The 17,308-nt window shown below is 54.7% G+C and overlaps 1 protein-coding gene across 8 annotated transcripts in view; it reads left to right on the forward strand.

The window, feature by feature from the left end:
- The window catches only part of ECE1 (endothelin converting enzyme 1), a 113,551-nt gene that overhangs the window by 80,598 nt on the left and 15,645 nt on the right, over positions 1-17,308 (forward strand). For all 8 annotated transcript variants that reach the window (XR_003205090.2, XR_003205089.2, XM_025855654.2 and 5 more), the window contains 7 exons: positions 1,117-1,238; positions 2,746-2,892; positions 3,900-3,965; positions 5,165-5,356; positions 11,000-11,142; positions 12,349-12,463; positions 16,857-16,967. Coding sequence is in view for 6 of the 8 variants with exons in the window: in XM_025855654.2 (XP_025711439.1) it covers positions 1,117-1,238; positions 2,746-2,892; positions 3,900-3,965; positions 5,165-5,356; positions 11,000-11,142; positions 12,349-12,463; positions 16,857-16,967 (896 nt within the window). In the remaining 2 variants the exon portion in view is untranslated. The remainder of the gene's footprint in view (positions 1-1,116; positions 1,239-2,745; positions 2,893-3,899; positions 3,966-5,164; positions 5,357-10,999; positions 11,143-12,348; positions 12,464-16,856; positions 16,968-17,308) is intronic.

Genomic DNA, 17,308 nt, shown 5'->3' on the forward strand with positions numbered 1-17,308 from the left:
GAATTGAGGGGGTCAGGGACACAGGCGTGATCTGGAGCAGGGCCCCGAGACAAAGGCTCAGGCACAGGAGCCCCGGCACATAGTAGGCCCTCCGTGGCCTGAACAGGCACGTAGTAGGTCCTTTGTGACCTGACCAGAAGGAAGTGGTCGCCTTTACTGGGCATAGGCAGGACTGCACCTACAGGAGTGTGGCCCTCAGCGGGTGGCACCTGAACCAGCACACCAAGGACAGGGAGAAGGGGATGACCAAAGTCTCCCAGGTGTCCTGATGTAAGGATGGAGATGCTGGCTGCTGAGTTAGGAAGAGAAATGGCAATAGCACTCTGAATCAGCTGTAAGTCTGATGAACAAGGCTGACCCCCTAGAGGAAGAAGGGCAAAGTAAACTAGTGCATGAGGCCTTGGAGGCTTCCATTCAGCTCCAATCTATCACAAGAGAGGTCGTCTGGGATCTGAGAACCAAGACAGGCCTCTGTCCTGCACACCAGGCAAGGATGTTTGGGCCACGCATTGGCCAGCAGGGAAAGCAGGGCCGTCTAGCTGGGTGGCCCGTGCTGCCAACCAAGGGACACGTCTGCAAACCTGACTGTCAGACAGGGAGAAACACGGTATGCTCTTCTTATTTGCACTCAGCAAAAATTAGGAAGCACCTCAGTTTGCCAGGCTCTGTCCAGGGACAGTCACACACCTGCTGTGGCTAAGGCCTTGCGGCTATCCCGAAGCTACCTTGCTGCTTCCTTTTCCTTCGAGGGCATGTCTGTGTGTAAGGAGGGGTATGTTCCAGGAGGACCAGCAGAGAATCTTGGATCAGAAGCAGAAACTCCCCCTGTGAGGAGGACCCACTCACCCCCGGGCCTCCCCATCCTCCCACAGGGGAGGAGTCGTTCTTGCCGAGCATCTCCTAGTTGGCCTTGGATGGACTCTTAGAGGGCCGCCCCCAGCAGGCCAGGCTGCCTGTCATCCACAGTGGATGCCCATCCACCTAAACAATCCTAGGTGTTTTTTTTTTTTTTTTTTTTTACAGCTGAGCACACTGAGGCTCCCAGAAGGACTCCCCCAGAGCCACGCACTGAGCAAATGGGGGCAGGTTGCAAACTGCTATCTCCTGTCATTCCAGAAAACTCCACGGCCAGCGTGAGCGAGGCAGAAAGGAAGGCCCAAGTATACTACCGTGCATGTATGAATGAAACCAGGATCGAGGAGCTCAAGGCCAAGCCCCTGATGGAGCTGATTGAGAAGGTGAGTTCCTGGAGCCAGCTTTCCTGACTCTTTTCTGGCCTGTGCCACCTGCCTGCCCCCCTCTCAGGAACCGCTGGGGCCGGGCCACCTCACACCCCCAGCCACCTCACCCAGCTGGACTGTAGAACCTGTCCGGGCTGAGTGTGTCTGAGTGCATGTGTGTGCGCGCTCATGTGCCACACGTCTCTGCAGGTGGGAATCTCTGTATTTGTGGGCGGTATGTGTCAGCATTGTTGTGGATGTCTGTCATGCGTGTATGTGTGTGTGTGTGTGTGTGTGTGTGTGTGTGTGTGTCTGTGCATCTGTGTGTGGGATAAAGGCCATATTTACAGAGAAAATGTTTCTCTACCTTGCTGCTTCCTTTTCCTTCGAGGGCGTGTCTGTGTGTAAGGAGGGGTATGTTCCAGGAGGACCAACAGAGAATCTTGGATCAGAAGCAGAAACCGCCCCCCTGTGAGGAGGACCCACTTACCCCCAGGCCTCCCCATCCTCCTGCAGGGGAGGAGTCGTTCTTGCTGAGCATCTCCTAGTCGGCCTTGGATGGACTCTTGGGGGGCCGCCCACAGCAGGCCAGGCTGCCTGTCATCCACAGAGGGTGGCCGTGGATGTGTTCTGGCTGTCCCATGCTCCCTCAACACCCTGCCTTGTAGCTTGGCTCTGGGAAGCCATCGCAGCAGGATCGGGAGCTGTGGGCACTGGGGATTAGACAGTCCTCCCGTCTGGCACAGGCTCCACCTGCCAGTGTGTGCCAAGCCAAGGAGACTGAGGAGATTATAGAAATCCCAGCTCTGGGGTGCTGGCTGCTCAGTCAGTAGAGCCTGCGACTCTTGATCTCGGGGTTATGAGTTTGAGCCCCATGTTGGGCGTGGAGCCTACTTGAAAAATAAATCCCAGCTCTGAGAGAAACTAGCGACCACTGCTTATCAACCTTTTATTTTTTTCATTTTTTAAAAAAAGACTTTATTTATTTGACAGAGAGAGTGAGCATATAAGCAGGGGGAGCGGCAGGCAGAGGGAGAAGGTGAAACAGGCTCCCCGTTAAGCAAGGAGCCCGATTCGGGACTCAGTCCCAGGACCCTGGGATCATGACCTGAGCCGAAGGCAGACGCTTCACTGACTGAGCCACCCAGGCGCCCTTTTATCAATGTTTTAAAAAAAATACGGTGCTCCCATAAGCACAGTTGATTTATGCTTTAATAGAAATCATATCACGTGATTCAGCATGGGACCAGTGAACAGGGTACGGGAAAAGTCTCCTTCTCACCCCCATCCCCGAGAGCCGCTGCTATGTGGATTCCTTGGCTTGCTTGTTCAGGATCGGTCTCGCTCCAGGCAGCGTCTCCTGTGTGCCGGTCAGAAACTCTGATGAAGGCCTTCCCTTTCATTTGCTCTTGAGGCTCAGAGAGGTCAGATGACCGCTCCAGGGTCGCAGAGCCAGTCAGCGGCAGGAGCAGAATTCACGCTGGGGTCTCCCTGCCACCTCACAGTTCCCTCGCCCTCCCCACAGCTAGGGGGCTGGAACATCACCGGGCCCTGGGACAAAGACAACTTCCAGGACACTCTGCAGGTGGTCACCTCTCGCTACCGCACCTCGCCCTTCTTCTCTGTCTATGTCAGTGCCGACTCCAAGAATTCCAACAGCAACGTGATCCAGGTGAGCCGGCCTAGAACCCTAGGAAGAGGAATGGGCATATTTTGAGTTTCCCCTCATGACCTGTTTTGAGTTTTGCAAGTGCCAGAGTAGGGGCAGACTTGCCCTGGGTGACAGGCTCCTAGTTTCTGAGCCTTGGTTATTTCTGGAGTCTCTGAACCATGAGATTTTTATAGGCGAGAAGTCATGAAACAGCAGGCCACTATTTTCAGGGGTGGGACGGGGACGGGGAGGGGGGGGCGGTCACCACGGCACAGGTGCATCTCCGGGATTCTGATCGGTCACTGTGGGCCCCAAGAGTGATGTCAACTCCTAGACACAGCTAAAGCCACCTCCTGGTCCCCCAACCTCAGCCCCTGGCCGTTTTGGCTCTGCTTGGAACGTCTCTGAGTCCGTCTCTTCCGGCCAGAGCCTGCCCTACTTTGTGTCGGCACACCCAGGGAAGCCCCCGACTGCCCACCCTCAGATGCAGAAGCCAGGAGCCCAGACTGGGCTGAGGTTCCCACCCAGCTCTGTGGCTCCCTCGTCACGTGACCTCAGACAAGTGCTTCCACCTCTGTGAGCCACAATTTCCTTACCGATCAAAGGGACTGTAGTAATACCAGGGTGTGGCCACAAGGCTCTGCTAGTTGCTAGTCAGGAGTCAACCCTCCCCTACCTGCCGGACCCTCAGCACATCCTCTCCTGGCAATCTCTCCTTGAATCCTCTCTCCAGCTCTGAGGGTGAGATTCTAGTTCCCCAATTTTCCAGGGAAAGAACCGGGAGATCAGAAACCTTCAGTAACTTGACTAAGGCCATGCCGGGTGTGAGTAGCTCTTAACCACTGCACCGTCTTGGGAAGTATTTCGTTAAGTGGAGGTGCGGTACCCCGCCCAGGGGCCTCCGCAACCAGCTTCTGCTCCTGCTGGGGCCCAGCCTGGTCCCGCGTTGCCATGTACCAGCTGTCCCCGCAGTGGACCGTGTACACGTGTGACAGGAGCGCCCCTCACTCCTGTCTTCCTCTCTCCAGGTGGACCAGTCTGGCCTGGGCTTACCCTCAAGGGACTATTACCTGAACAAAACCGAAAATGAGAAGGTGAGTGTGATCCAGAGGGAGTGGCTCCCAGCCCACCCCCCACGACGTTCTACCCTGTTGATGTCCCCTCAGTGCCCACACCCCACGACGTTCTACCCTGTTGATGTCCCTCAGTGCCCACACCCCACGACGTTCTACCCTGTTGATGTCCCTCAGTGCCCACCCCCCACGACGTTCTACCCTGTTGATGTCCCTCAGTGCCCACACCCCACGACGTTCTACCCTGTTGATGTCCCTCAGTGCCCACACCTGTGTGGGTCTTCAAAGCTGGAGTTGCACGGAGGTGTCACTTACCTGGTGGGTGCTGGGCAGTCCCTGGCAGGGGAGGGGAGCCTCCCCCTGGCTGGCTGCTTCACATTCAGGCGTCGTGAGCACAAGAGGCAAGGATAGGTGTCAGAGCAAGGCAACAGTAATGGCCACCGTCGTTTGTGGGTGCCAGGTGTGCTTATATACTCACCTCTGGCCCTCCTGGTAGCCCTTCAGGTACAGAACATCTCTGAACCTCTTTCACCTCATCTGCCACGTGGGTGTTATTTTTACCTTGCCTTTTACAGAAGAGAGAGAGCAAGGCTCAGAGATGCTAAGTGACCCACTCAAGGTCCCACAGTGGTGAGGCTGAGGTTCTCATTGAGACCCGCTGACTCTGAAACCCATGCCTCTCACGATGTCCCGGGGAAACCTCTCCTGAGGTTCATCGTCTCTCCCTGCATCATCTGCCCACTGCTGGGGGGGTAGTGGTGACTAAGACGGGCGCGGTCCCCGCCCCACGGGGACTAGCAGGGGAGGCGGACGTTAATTAGCTAACCACCCAGTAAGAGGCATAGTGACAAATTGTGATAGCTCAAGGGTGAGCGGAGAAAGTTGAACACGGGAACCTAATTCAGATCTGGGGACACCGTAGAGAAGCGCAGCTCAGAAAAAAGGTGTTCTAAGAACTGAAAGATGGTCTGTTGGTGACTTTCACGGGCCGAGCATCTGAGAGGGGGTGTGGGCCGGGACCGCAGGGACCCACCTGCTGGGGACGTGTGGGCTTTGTCCTGAGTGCCGTGGGCAGCCAGTGAGGTGGTGCAGAGCCAGAACCATCCCTGCGGTGGGTTGGCGGTGGCTTCCTGTGCTGGGCTGGCCCCGCCGCACCCGCCAGCCTTGTCCAGTAGGCCGTGGGTGGCAGCACTGACATATAGCGGGTGCCGGGCCCCCAGGTGCTGACAGGATACCTGAACTACATGGTCCAGCTGGGCAAGCTGCTTGGTGGAGGGGACGAAGACACCATCCGGCCCCAGATGCAACAGATCCTGGACTTTGAGACGGCACTGGCCAATATCACCATCCCCCAAGAGAAGCGCCGAGACGAGGAGCTCATCTACCACAAAGTGACTGCTGCGGAACTGCAGGTAACATGGAGCCCGGGACAGGCCCAGGGCTTCAGGGCATAGGGCACTGGGCTGGGGTTTTTGTGCCCACTTCATCAGATCCTCAGAACAACCCTATGAAGCAGGGATGGTTGTTAGCCCAGTTTGCGGATGGGAGAACTGAGGCTCAGAGAGATTCAGTTACCTGCTAGAGGCCACACAGCTTTTCCGTAACAGCATGTACCTGGGGAGGCTCTATCAGGATGATAATCGCTCACGCTGATTGGGCATTTCTGGTCTCAAGCCCCAGCCCCAGTCACATTGAGCCTGGTGCACAGCAAACAATAGCTGTGAGGGGTGGGTTCTGTAGTCCCTTCTTCCTTTTCCAAAACAAGAGGTTGAGTGACATGTTCAAGGCCCTGAGGCTCCCTGAGTATCAGGGGAGCTGGACATTGGACTCAGCCATGGCTCATGGGATCTCTGTTCTTGACCATGGCCCCTGGCAACCTCCTGGAGGTATAATGGGGTTGCTCCCTGTCACTGGGTGTAACCCAGCGGTGAAGCCAGCGGCCCCTCTGCCAAAGCCAAAGGCTGCCCCCTGGTGGCTCCTCGGGACTTGCAGGTGGTGAGTTGAGGTGATTGCCTGCCAGTTCCATCTTTCCAGCTCACCGTGTGTCGGTGTCTGGTCTTAGCCCAGGTCCCCAGGGTCACAGAGGAATCAGCAGAATGGCCTTGGCCAGTCTTCCTGTTTCCTGCCATTGCCTAGGAATGCCTGGGGAGGCCTGCTTCCCCGCTGGGGAGGATGATAGGCCTCTTGTGTCCCACTTTGTGTTGGGGTTCCACCAACATGTCTCCTCCCTCCTGCTCTTCCTTGACCGGCCAGGTCCTGCCCATCCATTTGAGGTGGCTCATTTCTTCCCCTTTCAGGAGGAACACCTATGTCCCTGCACTTTTTCTCCCTCCACCCCTCCCCCTGACAGGTATATACGGGGACACCCTCGGGCCTCGCTCTGGAGGTGCTTCCAGGCTAGGGAGGCACACCAACGAGGAGACAGTCCCAGACTCACTGCTGAATGCTTTGGGAAAAGGAGGGCCGTAGGATGGGGGGTGGGACGGAGCCAAGGAAGGGGAGTCTGATGAGTGGGTGAGCAGTCACCAGGCCGGTGGGCTGTCCCGGGTGGAACGGCAGCCCAGGCAGAGCTGGGGCTGAGGGCTGGAGGGCCGCTTGTGGGTGTCCGCTGCCCCTGAGGTCCCCAGAGAAGTTGGCCTCGGGGGGAGCGGTGCTGTGTGGTGGTTACGGAGATCAGCAGACCGTTGGCTGCCATCTGGCACTGTTTTTCTGCCCTGAGGCCCAGCGGTTGGAGGAGATGCTGTTTGTGTGATGCAGTTTGGTTTGCTCCAGCTGCCTGCTTCTCAACCCAGGAAGGGCCCCCGTGGCTGCCCAGGCCTCCCCCCCCCCCCACCGCCCAGCGGCCATGGTTCCGGTTGACTACCCCAAGAGTGGCAGAGAAGACACGGTAGCCCTGAGCACCCCCGCCCCGGCGTGGCTTCCAGCTTCGACCCCTTGGCACCCTGTCACATGGCTTTTCTCTTTTCCTCCTCCCTCCCCGCTGCAGAGCTGCCGGGGTGGGGAGGACATTAGCGGAGGGACGAGCCCTGGGCTTGGGGTCAGAAGACTGCTCTGGCCCAGCCCCACAATGAGCTGTGTGACCCTGGGCAAGTCACACAACCCCCCCCCTCTTCGCACCTCGACTTCCTTCCCTGTAAGATGGGGCTTCGCTCGCTCCTTTATACCTGCTGTGTTCCAGAATGCAGGGACAGATGAGGGGCAGCCCCTGTCCCCATAAGGGGCAGTGGTTCTTTACTCTGGCCACAGGGTTCTTTGAGAACAAGTTGAAAACTGTGGAGTGTCTCCCAGAGGAACTGGGCATATGTAGATATAAAAAAATTATGTCTAACATCTAAAGATTAAGTCCTGGATCCCTGAAGCCTATCCTCCAAAAGAATCTCTACCTGGGATTTCATTTTGTAAACTGACACGCACACTTCAAATGTATTATAGTAATCATTATTAGTATTATTCCTTTGTTGGTGGTGATGCCAGCCCACGTCTCCAGCACTTAACCAATTTGATTCCTTCCAACCTTGGACAGAGACTATCTTGCTGTTCCCTGGTATCTGGAAATTTGGTTCTCTTCCTATACCCCAGGTGACTCTAGGAAAGGTGCACCAGCCTTCACAGTATGGCTAACCCCACCAGAATACAGAGTGGTTCAAGGCTAGCCCTCAGCAGAGTCTGAATTCAGAGCCCTGAATCAAACATCCTTCTGTTGCTTCTCTGGAGGGGCCTGAGGACCTTCTCGTTCCTCTCCAGGACCTTCCACATCAGAAGTTGTTTGGGAATGAGCCCTATTCTCTGCTCTAAATTCTCCAGCTGAGATAAAGTCTGATAGCATCTTTCTTTTCTCTTATTTGCAAGCCTACTTGAGCTGGTTGGTTGGTGACCAGCAGTACCCTTTGGCTGCAGCGCTGGAAAATAGAGCCGACTGGTGTGCCCCAAAGGATCTGAGTCACAAGTAGAACGTCCTGGTCAGTTAAAACAGCCATCGCCATGGAGACAGATGGAGGCACACATGTCTAAGTTAGGCGTTCACTAAAGCAAGATTGAAAATGTGAACATTCTGATATTCAACACGCACCTTATCTGGGGTTGTGGGAGTTTACCTGCACAGAACACCTGTTCTCCCTAAAGAAACAGGCTGTGTTAAGTACATAGGGATTTATCACCCCCTGATGGCTGTGCCCTGATTAGAGTGTTCCAGTCGCCTGCAGCTTGTAAAGCTCTCGTTAAATGCATCAACAATGACATTCTGTAAACTTAGTGAATCTCCCAGGCGCCTTTGCCAGCAGGTCATGCAAGCAGGTGTCTCTCAGTGCCGAGCCCCATTTGACTATCTCACCTGGACACCCCCACCCCCATTTTGCAGCCCCGGAAACGTAATGGAGAAGCCCCAGAGGTTGACCTGCCTGAGGGGCTCCTGCCAGGAAGAGAGAGCAAATGGACAGGCTAGGGTAGGGAGAGAGGCAGCTCAGGCTGAATGAGCAGGCCATCCCCATGAGGTCCAGAGCAGCCGACCGTGGGGGATGGGGGTGGGAGAATTATTGTCCCCGTCTCAGGGACAGGCTCCAGAATGACTTGAGCTCCCAGAACTGGGTCACGGTGGGGACTCTGATCCAAGTCTTCTCACTCCGAGACTCACTTGGGTCATCTTACTGCCGGGCAGGCCGGGATGTGCTGGAGCCCACTGGGCTCTGCTCTGCCCAACCGCGTGAGTAGTTTGCGGTGGGTCATGGTGTGAACACAAACACCTCCCCCCCGGCCCGACCAAGAGCCAGTATGTCACTGCTTGTGGGAGCTGCCCTCCTCTGTCATCTGAGGTCCTTGCTCCCCAGCAGCTGAGCTGCCCTTTGAAACCAGAGAGATGGGTGAGCCTGGCTATTAGACACACCCAGTCACTGGTTAACTATGTGACCTCAGGAAGGGTCACCTTAGCTCATCAGTATCTGGTAAGTGGAGGGTTTTATGACTGCTCTCCCTGAGGACATCATAGGGATTTACCAGCAGGTTATAGATTCATCTGATGTTATGGTTTGATTTTACGTTATTGATCGATCTTACCATCTGAAAGCGGTGTGTAATGTGTCTCTCACTGCCTTTGTCTTCCGTTTTGCCCTTTCTCAAGGGAACAGAGAACAGAATTTGGAATTGTTCACCCCAGACCCACTGTTGGGAGACCTTGAGAATGATGGTAATAGCTAATATTGATTGAGGATTGAGTGGTTGTTACGTACCAGATACCATTCTAAGTGACTGATGCAGATAAGCACTTTTGCTGTATCACACAGTGTGTGTAGTTCAGAAAACACTGCATTCTGAAGAATCACAGGACAAGAAATTTACTAAAAATAACAAGACATATGGGGAAAGCAGGACTTAGAGTTCCGGTCGCCTGCAGTTTATGAAGCTCGCATTAATTGTATAAACGCTTACAATTAGATTCAAAAGTCGGGCAACTTTAAGGACATGATGCTCAGTGAAATAAGCCACTCACAAAAAGACAAACACTGTATGGTTCCATTTATATGAGGTAGCTAGAGCCGTCAAATTCACAGAGACTAAAAGGAGAATAATGCTTCCTTGGGGCTCAGGGGAGGGAGCTGGAGGGATTAATAGGTGTTTAATAGGTGTAAGTTTCCATTTTGCAAGATGAAATCTGGAGACAGATGGTGGTGGTGGTTGCACAAGAGCGTGAACGTACTTAAGGACTGGACTGGGCACTTAAAAATGGTTAAGAGGGTACATTGTATGTTTGTGTGTCTTACCACAATTAAACCCAAAAGTTGTGCAAGTTTGTAATCAAAGCAATAATTGGAACCTGGAGAGAGAGCTCAGCGTGAGTGGAGCCTGCCCGGTGGGAAGGGGAAAGTCTGGCTGCGGACACAGAGACTCTGCAGACAGATGAGCCCTGGGCAGTGGGGCCGCCATTAGGTGGGCCAAGAGCAAGCTAGCTGTTCCAAGCTGTGCGGTACCCCAAGCCCGCCAGTGCCTCTTTGGGGGGGGGGGCGAGCTCCGTTGGTAGGCGCTTATTTTAAATTATCTTAAAATAGAGCTGACCAGGGACATCTGGGTGGCTCAGTCAGTTAAGCATCCAACTCTTGATTTCGGCTCAGGTCATGATCTGAGGGTCAGGAGATCGAGCCCTGCATCGGGCTTCACGCTCAGTGCTAGTCTGCTTAGGATTCTCCCTCTCCCTCTCTCTCTTTCTCTGCCCCTCCCCCCATAAATAAATAAATAAAATCTTATTTTAAAAAATGGGAGTTGACCAGCTTCCTGTGCATCAGCTGAGCTGAGGGCTTTTCCTTTCTTGCTGAAGGTTGTCCTTCTGAGCTTGCTTTTGCAGATCCCATGCCTGAGAAAAATCACCTGTGGACCAAAGCGTTGACACTTTATACTGCTGTCATTCTTGAATTTAGCAGTCATATAGACTAAATCACGTAGAAGCTAATTGGTATTACAGAAGCACATGCTGAGTAGAACAGACAGCATTAACCCATTTAATCCTTACACCGAGCCTCCGAGGTGAGTTCTATTACAATGAGGCAACCACTTTTCAGATGAGACCCCGAGGCACAGAGAGGTTCATCCACTTACTCAAGGTTGCACAGCTGGTAAGTAAGAGAGCCGCATTATGAACCCAGGCAGTGTGGCTCCAGATGCTCCACAGTTTTCCATTATAGGCCTGTCTGGGCTCAGTTTCTTCATCCCTAAAGTGGGGATAATGGTACCTACCACCTAGGCCTGTCCTGAGGTCCAACTGAGAGAAGACGTGGGAGTCCTTTGCCATGGCGTCTGGCACAGGAGGGCTTGATGAACGGGCAGCTACTGCTGCCGTCCCCATGTCCGCTGTGTTCCGTCCCAGCTCCATTGCAAGTTGAAGTTGGTGTTTGGCTCCTTAGAGTTCTGTCTCCAGCATCTCTGACGGAAGCCAGGCAGCCTGAGTGTGGTATCTGCCCAGTGCCCGGTGCCCTGTCGGTGCCGAGCTCTTTGGAGGCATGATGGCGCCTTCTAGGGAAGAGCGCCCCGGAGGCAGCTCAGCTGCAGTCACCCTGTCTCTTCCTTTCCAGGCCTTGGCGCCCTCCATCAGCTGGCTGCCCTTTCTCAACACCATCTTCTACCCTGTGGAGATCAATGAGTCCGAGCCCATTGTTGTCTACGACAAGGAGTACCTGGGGCAGGTGTCCACCCTCATCAACAACACGGACAAATGGTAAGGGACGGCCAGCGGCCTGGCACCCCGCCTCTCACAGCCAGCCCTTGAGGTCCCACACCGCCCTGCTCTTCTCGGGGCCAGACGGGCAGGGGCAGTGGGGGACAGACTGACTCCGGAGAGTGGGCCCTGGGGAGAGGCAGCCCGTTCAGATCCCAGCCTCTCTGCCCACCAGCTCTGTAGCCTTGGGCAAGTTTCTCGCCCTTTCTCGGGTTCAGGCTCCCATCATAAACTGGGGATGGAAATAGCACCTACCCTGTGAGGATGTGAGAACCGAGTGAGGGAATGACACGGAATGGGCCTCGATGTTCGCTGATATTTGTGGGTAGTGTTTATGATTTTTTAAATAATTTTAAAGATTTGTTGTGGAGGTTTTTGAAAACTATAGACAAAATAGAAAAAAATTAGTATTACCCAGACACTACTGTTGATTCTATGGGGTGTGTATGTGTGTGTTTGTAAAGAAGGGAAAGTGTGTATGTGTGAGAGAGAGAGGGAGGGAGGGAGGTGAGTTTTCTAGTACGTAGGTCGTTTTCGTCTGCATCCTTGTGATCACATGGGTAATCTGCTTTTCCCTTGACCTTCATCAAAAGCATTTTCCCCATGTTATCCCGCACTCCCTGGACCTCATTCCGCGTGGCTCTGCATCCTTCCGTCAAGTATAGCTGTGATTATTGACTCACTCCTATCCCTACTGTCACACATTTCGGTTGGTTCCAGTTCGAGCCTAGATGTTCACTGTCTAAGGTGATTTCCTTGCAAAGGTGACAATAGCCACGGATGATTCTCTGGGCCCTGAGGGGAGGGGGCAGTGAGCTCACTTTCCTGCCCCTCCTGTTCTGAGGCCCCCTCCCCCATCTCTGGCCTTCTGGCTGGGACACCAGCCCAGTAGCACACCCCATCCAGGGGGAGTCTCCATGCTGCCTCACGGCTCCCAGACAGAAACAAAAGGCAGCTATGTGCCAAACACAAGTCACTGCACTAGGCACCGAGGGGTGTTCAGAGAGGACCCTAGGCTCTGCCTTGAAGAGCTGACATTCTATGTGCTTGGTAAGCAGTAACCTGTCAAACTGGGGCAGGTGAGGCGAGGGAAGAGCCTGCGATCCAAAGGCCAGGTTTGAGCGCCCCCTAAAGGTCAGTGTGGGTAGTGCTGTGATGCTCCCCGCTCTGGGCCCTTCTGAGCTGTCTGATCTCCTCTTGCCCCAGCCTGCTGAACAACTACATGATCTGGAACCTGGTACGGAAGACAAGTTCCTTCCTTGATCAGCGCTTTCAGGATGCCGACGAGAAGTTCATGGAAGTCATGTATGGGACCAAGAAGGTGAGCCTGTTCCAGTGCATTCCCTTTCACCTGCTGAGCACCTACTGTGTGCCAGGCCCTGGGTTGGAGGCTCTTGCAACCTCGGTGTCCCCCAGAGCCGTGGAAACTTGTGAGGGAGGTAGAGGGTAGGCAGAGAATGGAGAGGGCCTCTGAAGGGGTCCACTCGGATGTCCCTGGGCACAAGGGCTAGATCTAAGCTAGTTGGAGGTGGACAGAAGCTTCCAGAAGGAAATGATTACACTGGGTCTTAGGGGGTAAAGAGGAGTCTTAGAGGGGCACCTGGCTGGCTCAGTTGGAAGAGCATGCATCTTGGGGTCATGAGTTTGAATTCCAAGTTGGGTGTAGAGATTACTTAAATTTAAAAAAAAAAGAGGAATCTTAGAGATTTAGCTTCTTTACAGCAAAAGGTGCCTTCTGTTCTCTCTCTTCCAACCCCTTCTCAGTGATGTTGATAATAAACACTTTCCTCTAACTTATGTGATCTTCATATCCCCGTGGGCTGGATGTGATCATCACCCCTGTTTTATGCAGGGGACCCCCAGTCATACTGCTCCTTCCCCATAAACACAAAACCCTTGGTGTAGCCCCTGGTTTGTGGTAAGACTGCACAAGTGCTGCTGGCTGTTACCCTCTTAGGCTGACCAGGTGGTCTCCACTCTCCTTCAGATGCCCCCAACATGACCCCTGGCAGTCCATTCTTCTAGAGGTCCCAGGGCTCCAGGACCCTCACTCCCTCCCTCGGGACCCCGCCCCAGATAGGAAGCTCCCTGGCCACTTCACTCTTTCTCCAAGGAGGTGACTGTCCCCCTCTCATTCGTGCAGCCAACAGACAGGACAGGAGTCCCATGTGGGAACACGGAGACAAGTGAGGTGGGGTCTGTGCCCCAAGGGCCCACATCCCCTGCAAGAGGTCCTCATATGTGCTGATGGGACACAGGAAGTCAGGGCCCCAGGGAGGTGCCCCAGCTGCAGAGCAGTAGAGGCAGGGGTGCCAAGCCCACCCAGTGCACCCTGCCCCACCCAGGATGGCAGCTAGCCAGACCCCAGGGGACAGGCAGAGCTGGCTCTAGCTTGACCCTGCCCCTGTGGCCCTTCCCGGCGTCCAGTGGCGGGGACAGAGCCAGATAAGGACTGGCAGAGAATGACAGGACGTGGGCTCCTGCCTCCAGTCCTGGGGTCCATCCTGCGAAGAGTTCCCCTTTTCTGTCCCATCCCCACGTACACCCACCTGTGGCAGGAAGGGGACTGAGGGAGAGTGTGGCTGGGAATAAGAGCGGCTTCTGAGGGCACCACGGGGCCTCAGCCACGAGAGCCACCTGCCTTCCTGCTCCACCTGCACACACCGTGGGCCGGGCCCAGGTGAGGCCCTGGGTCACAGACGTGACAAGGCACGAACTCTGTCCTCTGGAGCATGTGGCCTCCCAGGGGACTTTGTACAGGAAGAGTGAGCAGGACCCGGGATGGTAGTTACAGAGATACTGCTGTGTGTGGAGTGTGCACCTGCCTTGTTGCTTACCCACCCGGATGCAGAGGGGCAAACAGGCTCTGGGCAGTGAAGGGCTTCCCAGGTCACCTAGCAAGGAGGCAGCCAAGCTCAAATTCAAACCCAGCTCTGGATGACCATGACTACTCGGCACTTTCAGCCACTCACTAATGATGATGATGATAATAAAAGGTATTATTATTAGATGTTTCCCTTTTATAGGCATTATGTCACCAAGTTTCCATACCAGCTCTATGTTAGGATCTATTATCATCAGCCCGTTTTATGGATGAAGACACCGAGGCTCTGTGAAGGGAAGGGCCTTGTTCAAATTCACACAGCTCTTAAGTGGGGAGTGTGGTTTCAATCCCAGCACGTCTGGTTCCACAGCCCCGCCCCCCCCCCCCGGGAGCCCTACCCCACTCAGCCTCTGCAGGAGCGAGAAGTTAACGTTGAGCTTCCTGGTGGTTGCAGGGGGTGGGGGGCGGGGGCAGGGAGGCAGGCATGGGGAGTTGTTTAATAGGTATGGAGGTTCATACTTGCAAGATGAAAAGTTCTAGAGATTGGTTGCACAGCAGTGTGAATATGCCTACCACCACTGACCTGTACATTTCAAACAGTTAGAATGGTAAATCTTACATATATTTTCCTATGATAGATAGATAGATAGATGATTAGATAGATAGATAGGGCAAGCGAGCAAGCAAGCGAGCTTCCCCGGGCCAAGCTCAGAGTGCAGGGGTGCTGCTTTAACCAGTGGGAGGCAGTGGGAGTTGGCTGGGAGTTCTTGGCAGAAGCAAGGGCAATTGGGAGACCCTAGAGGTGGGGGGCTGTGGGCCAGAGTCCCTGTGTGCCCTGTGCATGGTATAAGGAAACAGCACAGAACTTTGGGTCAGAAGATCTGTGTTTGAAATGGTTCTTCTAATCACACAACCTTAGGCAAATCACTTCATTGGAGCAGAGGGCTGTCTTCCCAAGTGTAAAAAGGAGTAACTAATCCCTAGCCTGCTGACCCGGGGCTGTCTGGGATTACACGAAGGGATCCCCAAAAGTCTGTCCCAAAGGCTAAAGCACTCCAAGCCATGTTCTTTATCTGCAAGCAGGAGCACAGGGGGTACCTGCTTCATGGGGTTATTAGGAGGATTATATGAGTTAGGGCCCACACCCGGTAAACACTCAGCAAGCACGAACTACTGTCGCTGCTACCATTGCTGTTATTATGTGTCTGTCTCTCCCACTGGGTGTTCTGAGTGTTTCCATTGAGCCCCTCGAGGGCAAGGCCCATGACCAATTTGTCTCTAGGTTCCAAACACCTAGCATAATCCAGGTGCAGAGGGACTCTCCAGAAGGCACTGGACATGTGAATGAATGAACGAACAAACGAACAAATGAATGAATGAGTGAGTGAGTGGGCTTATGCAAAAGCTCTCCTGAGAAGGCAGTGAGACTCAGCTCCTGACTCAGCCATCAGGGCCTGGGACCCCCACGGAGCCCGTGAGTTCAAGGTCCCTGGTCCTGACCTCCTGCGTGGGCAGCCTCAGCCAGATGTGGGCGGGTTGTGGGGAGGGGAGGGCGTCTAAACGGACACATGGGTGGGAGAGCTTAAAAGAATTGGGCCGCTAAACTTAGGGAAGGCTGAGATGCCCTTTATTTCCTTCCCTTCTTTCATGGAAGAAATTTCTTTAGCTAAGGTATAATTTACATACTGTAAAATGTGCAGTATACACTAAGTACCCAGTTCAGTGGACAAAGGAAATGTGTTCCCCTGGACAGAGGAGATCACCCACAAAACCGAAAGCCCACTCCACACAGAGACACTCCTGTGACGAGTTCATCCAGCGTCCTAGGAGCAGAAGATCCCCCGGTGGGTGTGGCTGGGCGGGGGCGGGATTATGCGTCGTGTGCTCCTGTTCGCCTGGCTTCTCAGCTAATGGCTATGAAATTCAACCATGTTGTGTGTATCAGTAATTCACTCCTTCTTGTTGCCAAGTAGCGTGCTGTTGTATAAAAATACCACATTTTGTTTATCCAGCCGCCTGTTGGTGGGCATTTGGTTGTTTTCAGTTGGAAAAGTGTTCTGAAGCAGGCTGCCCTGAGCCTGGTGGTTTTTACCACCTGTTCTTCGGGGGTCAGGAGGCCCCACGAGGGATTTAGGGATTTCCGGGAGCAGGGCCACCCCTGGTGGTCACGGAGGGCAGGGGAGCCAGGGGGGGGCAGGAACCCGCGTGGGTGTGCTTCCTGGAGCCGCGCTCCATGAGGCTGCAGCCTGCGGGGTGCCCGCTTCCAGCGCCGCAGAGGTGTCGTCGTCGAGCAGGCTGGTGGGTGAGACCACGGGTGACCATGACATCTCAGCCCCTTCCTCTGGGAGGCTTTCAATGGGGTTGGGTCCTGGCCTTCTGGGATGGGTTTCCTGTTGCAAGAGGTTAGACAAGGTAACTTCTCAAGTCTTTGACACCAGGATCTGCCGCCTCCCCCAGGGGGTAGGGTAGGGTAGGGATGGGGGTGTGGGGTGTGCGGTCAGGCATGTCAGAGTCCCATCACTGCCACACCCCCTGCTCGCCGGGGGACCCTGGACCGGTGACTTCCCCTTGCTGAGTGTCTGTCTTGTGTCCTCATCTGGCAAGGCCCACGGCTCTGCCTTCCAGGATCATTTTGATGGCTCGGTGAGATACCATTCATGACGTGCTGCGCACAGAGCCTGGCATTCAGGAAATAGTAGATGGCAGCGATGAGCAATATTCTGTGGCCTCTTGGTGCAGTGCCTAAAATAACTTCCCCCACTGCGTCAGAAAAGTCTCCCTGAGGTTCTGGAAGGAAGCACAGGCCCCAGCTGTTGGCTGCTTCCTCCCAGATGGACAAGGGTTGGGAAGAAGGACAGGGCCCAGTAACCCCTCTCCCTTGTGTTCCCAGACCTGTCTTCCTCGGTGGAAGTTCTGCGTGAGCGACACAGAGAACAACTTGGGCTTCGCCCTGGGCCCCATGTTTGTCAAAGCGACCTTTGCAGAGGACAGCAAGAGCATAGTGAGTACCTCCCCTTGTGTCGGCACTAGCCCCTCATGAACTTGGCCCCCTGTGACGGCGCACCTGCACTAGCCCCTCGTGAACTCGGCCCCCCGTGACGGCACACCTGCACTAGCCCCTCGTGAACTTGGCCCCCCTGTGATGGCGCACCCCCCTGTGATGGCGCACCCCCCTGTGACGGCGCACCCTAGGGGGACAGACAGAATGAAGGCCCCTAAAACAGCAGGAGGTGGAGTGAGGAATGGAGCCCCTCATACCACCTCTTCCTTCCCGGCCCCCCAGATTGCCTCCTCTGCCCCTCGTGAACTTGGCCCCCTGTATCGGCACACCTGCACTAGCCC

Source organism: Callorhinus ursinus, unplaced genomic scaffold, assembly GCF_003265705.2.
Source record: "Callorhinus ursinus isolate GAN/ISIS: 27379988/994484 unplaced genomic scaffold, GSC_fseal_2.0 scaffold18, whole genome shotgun sequence".
NCBI classification, from domain to species: Eukaryota; Metazoa; Chordata; class Mammalia; order Carnivora; family Otariidae; genus Callorhinus; species Callorhinus ursinus.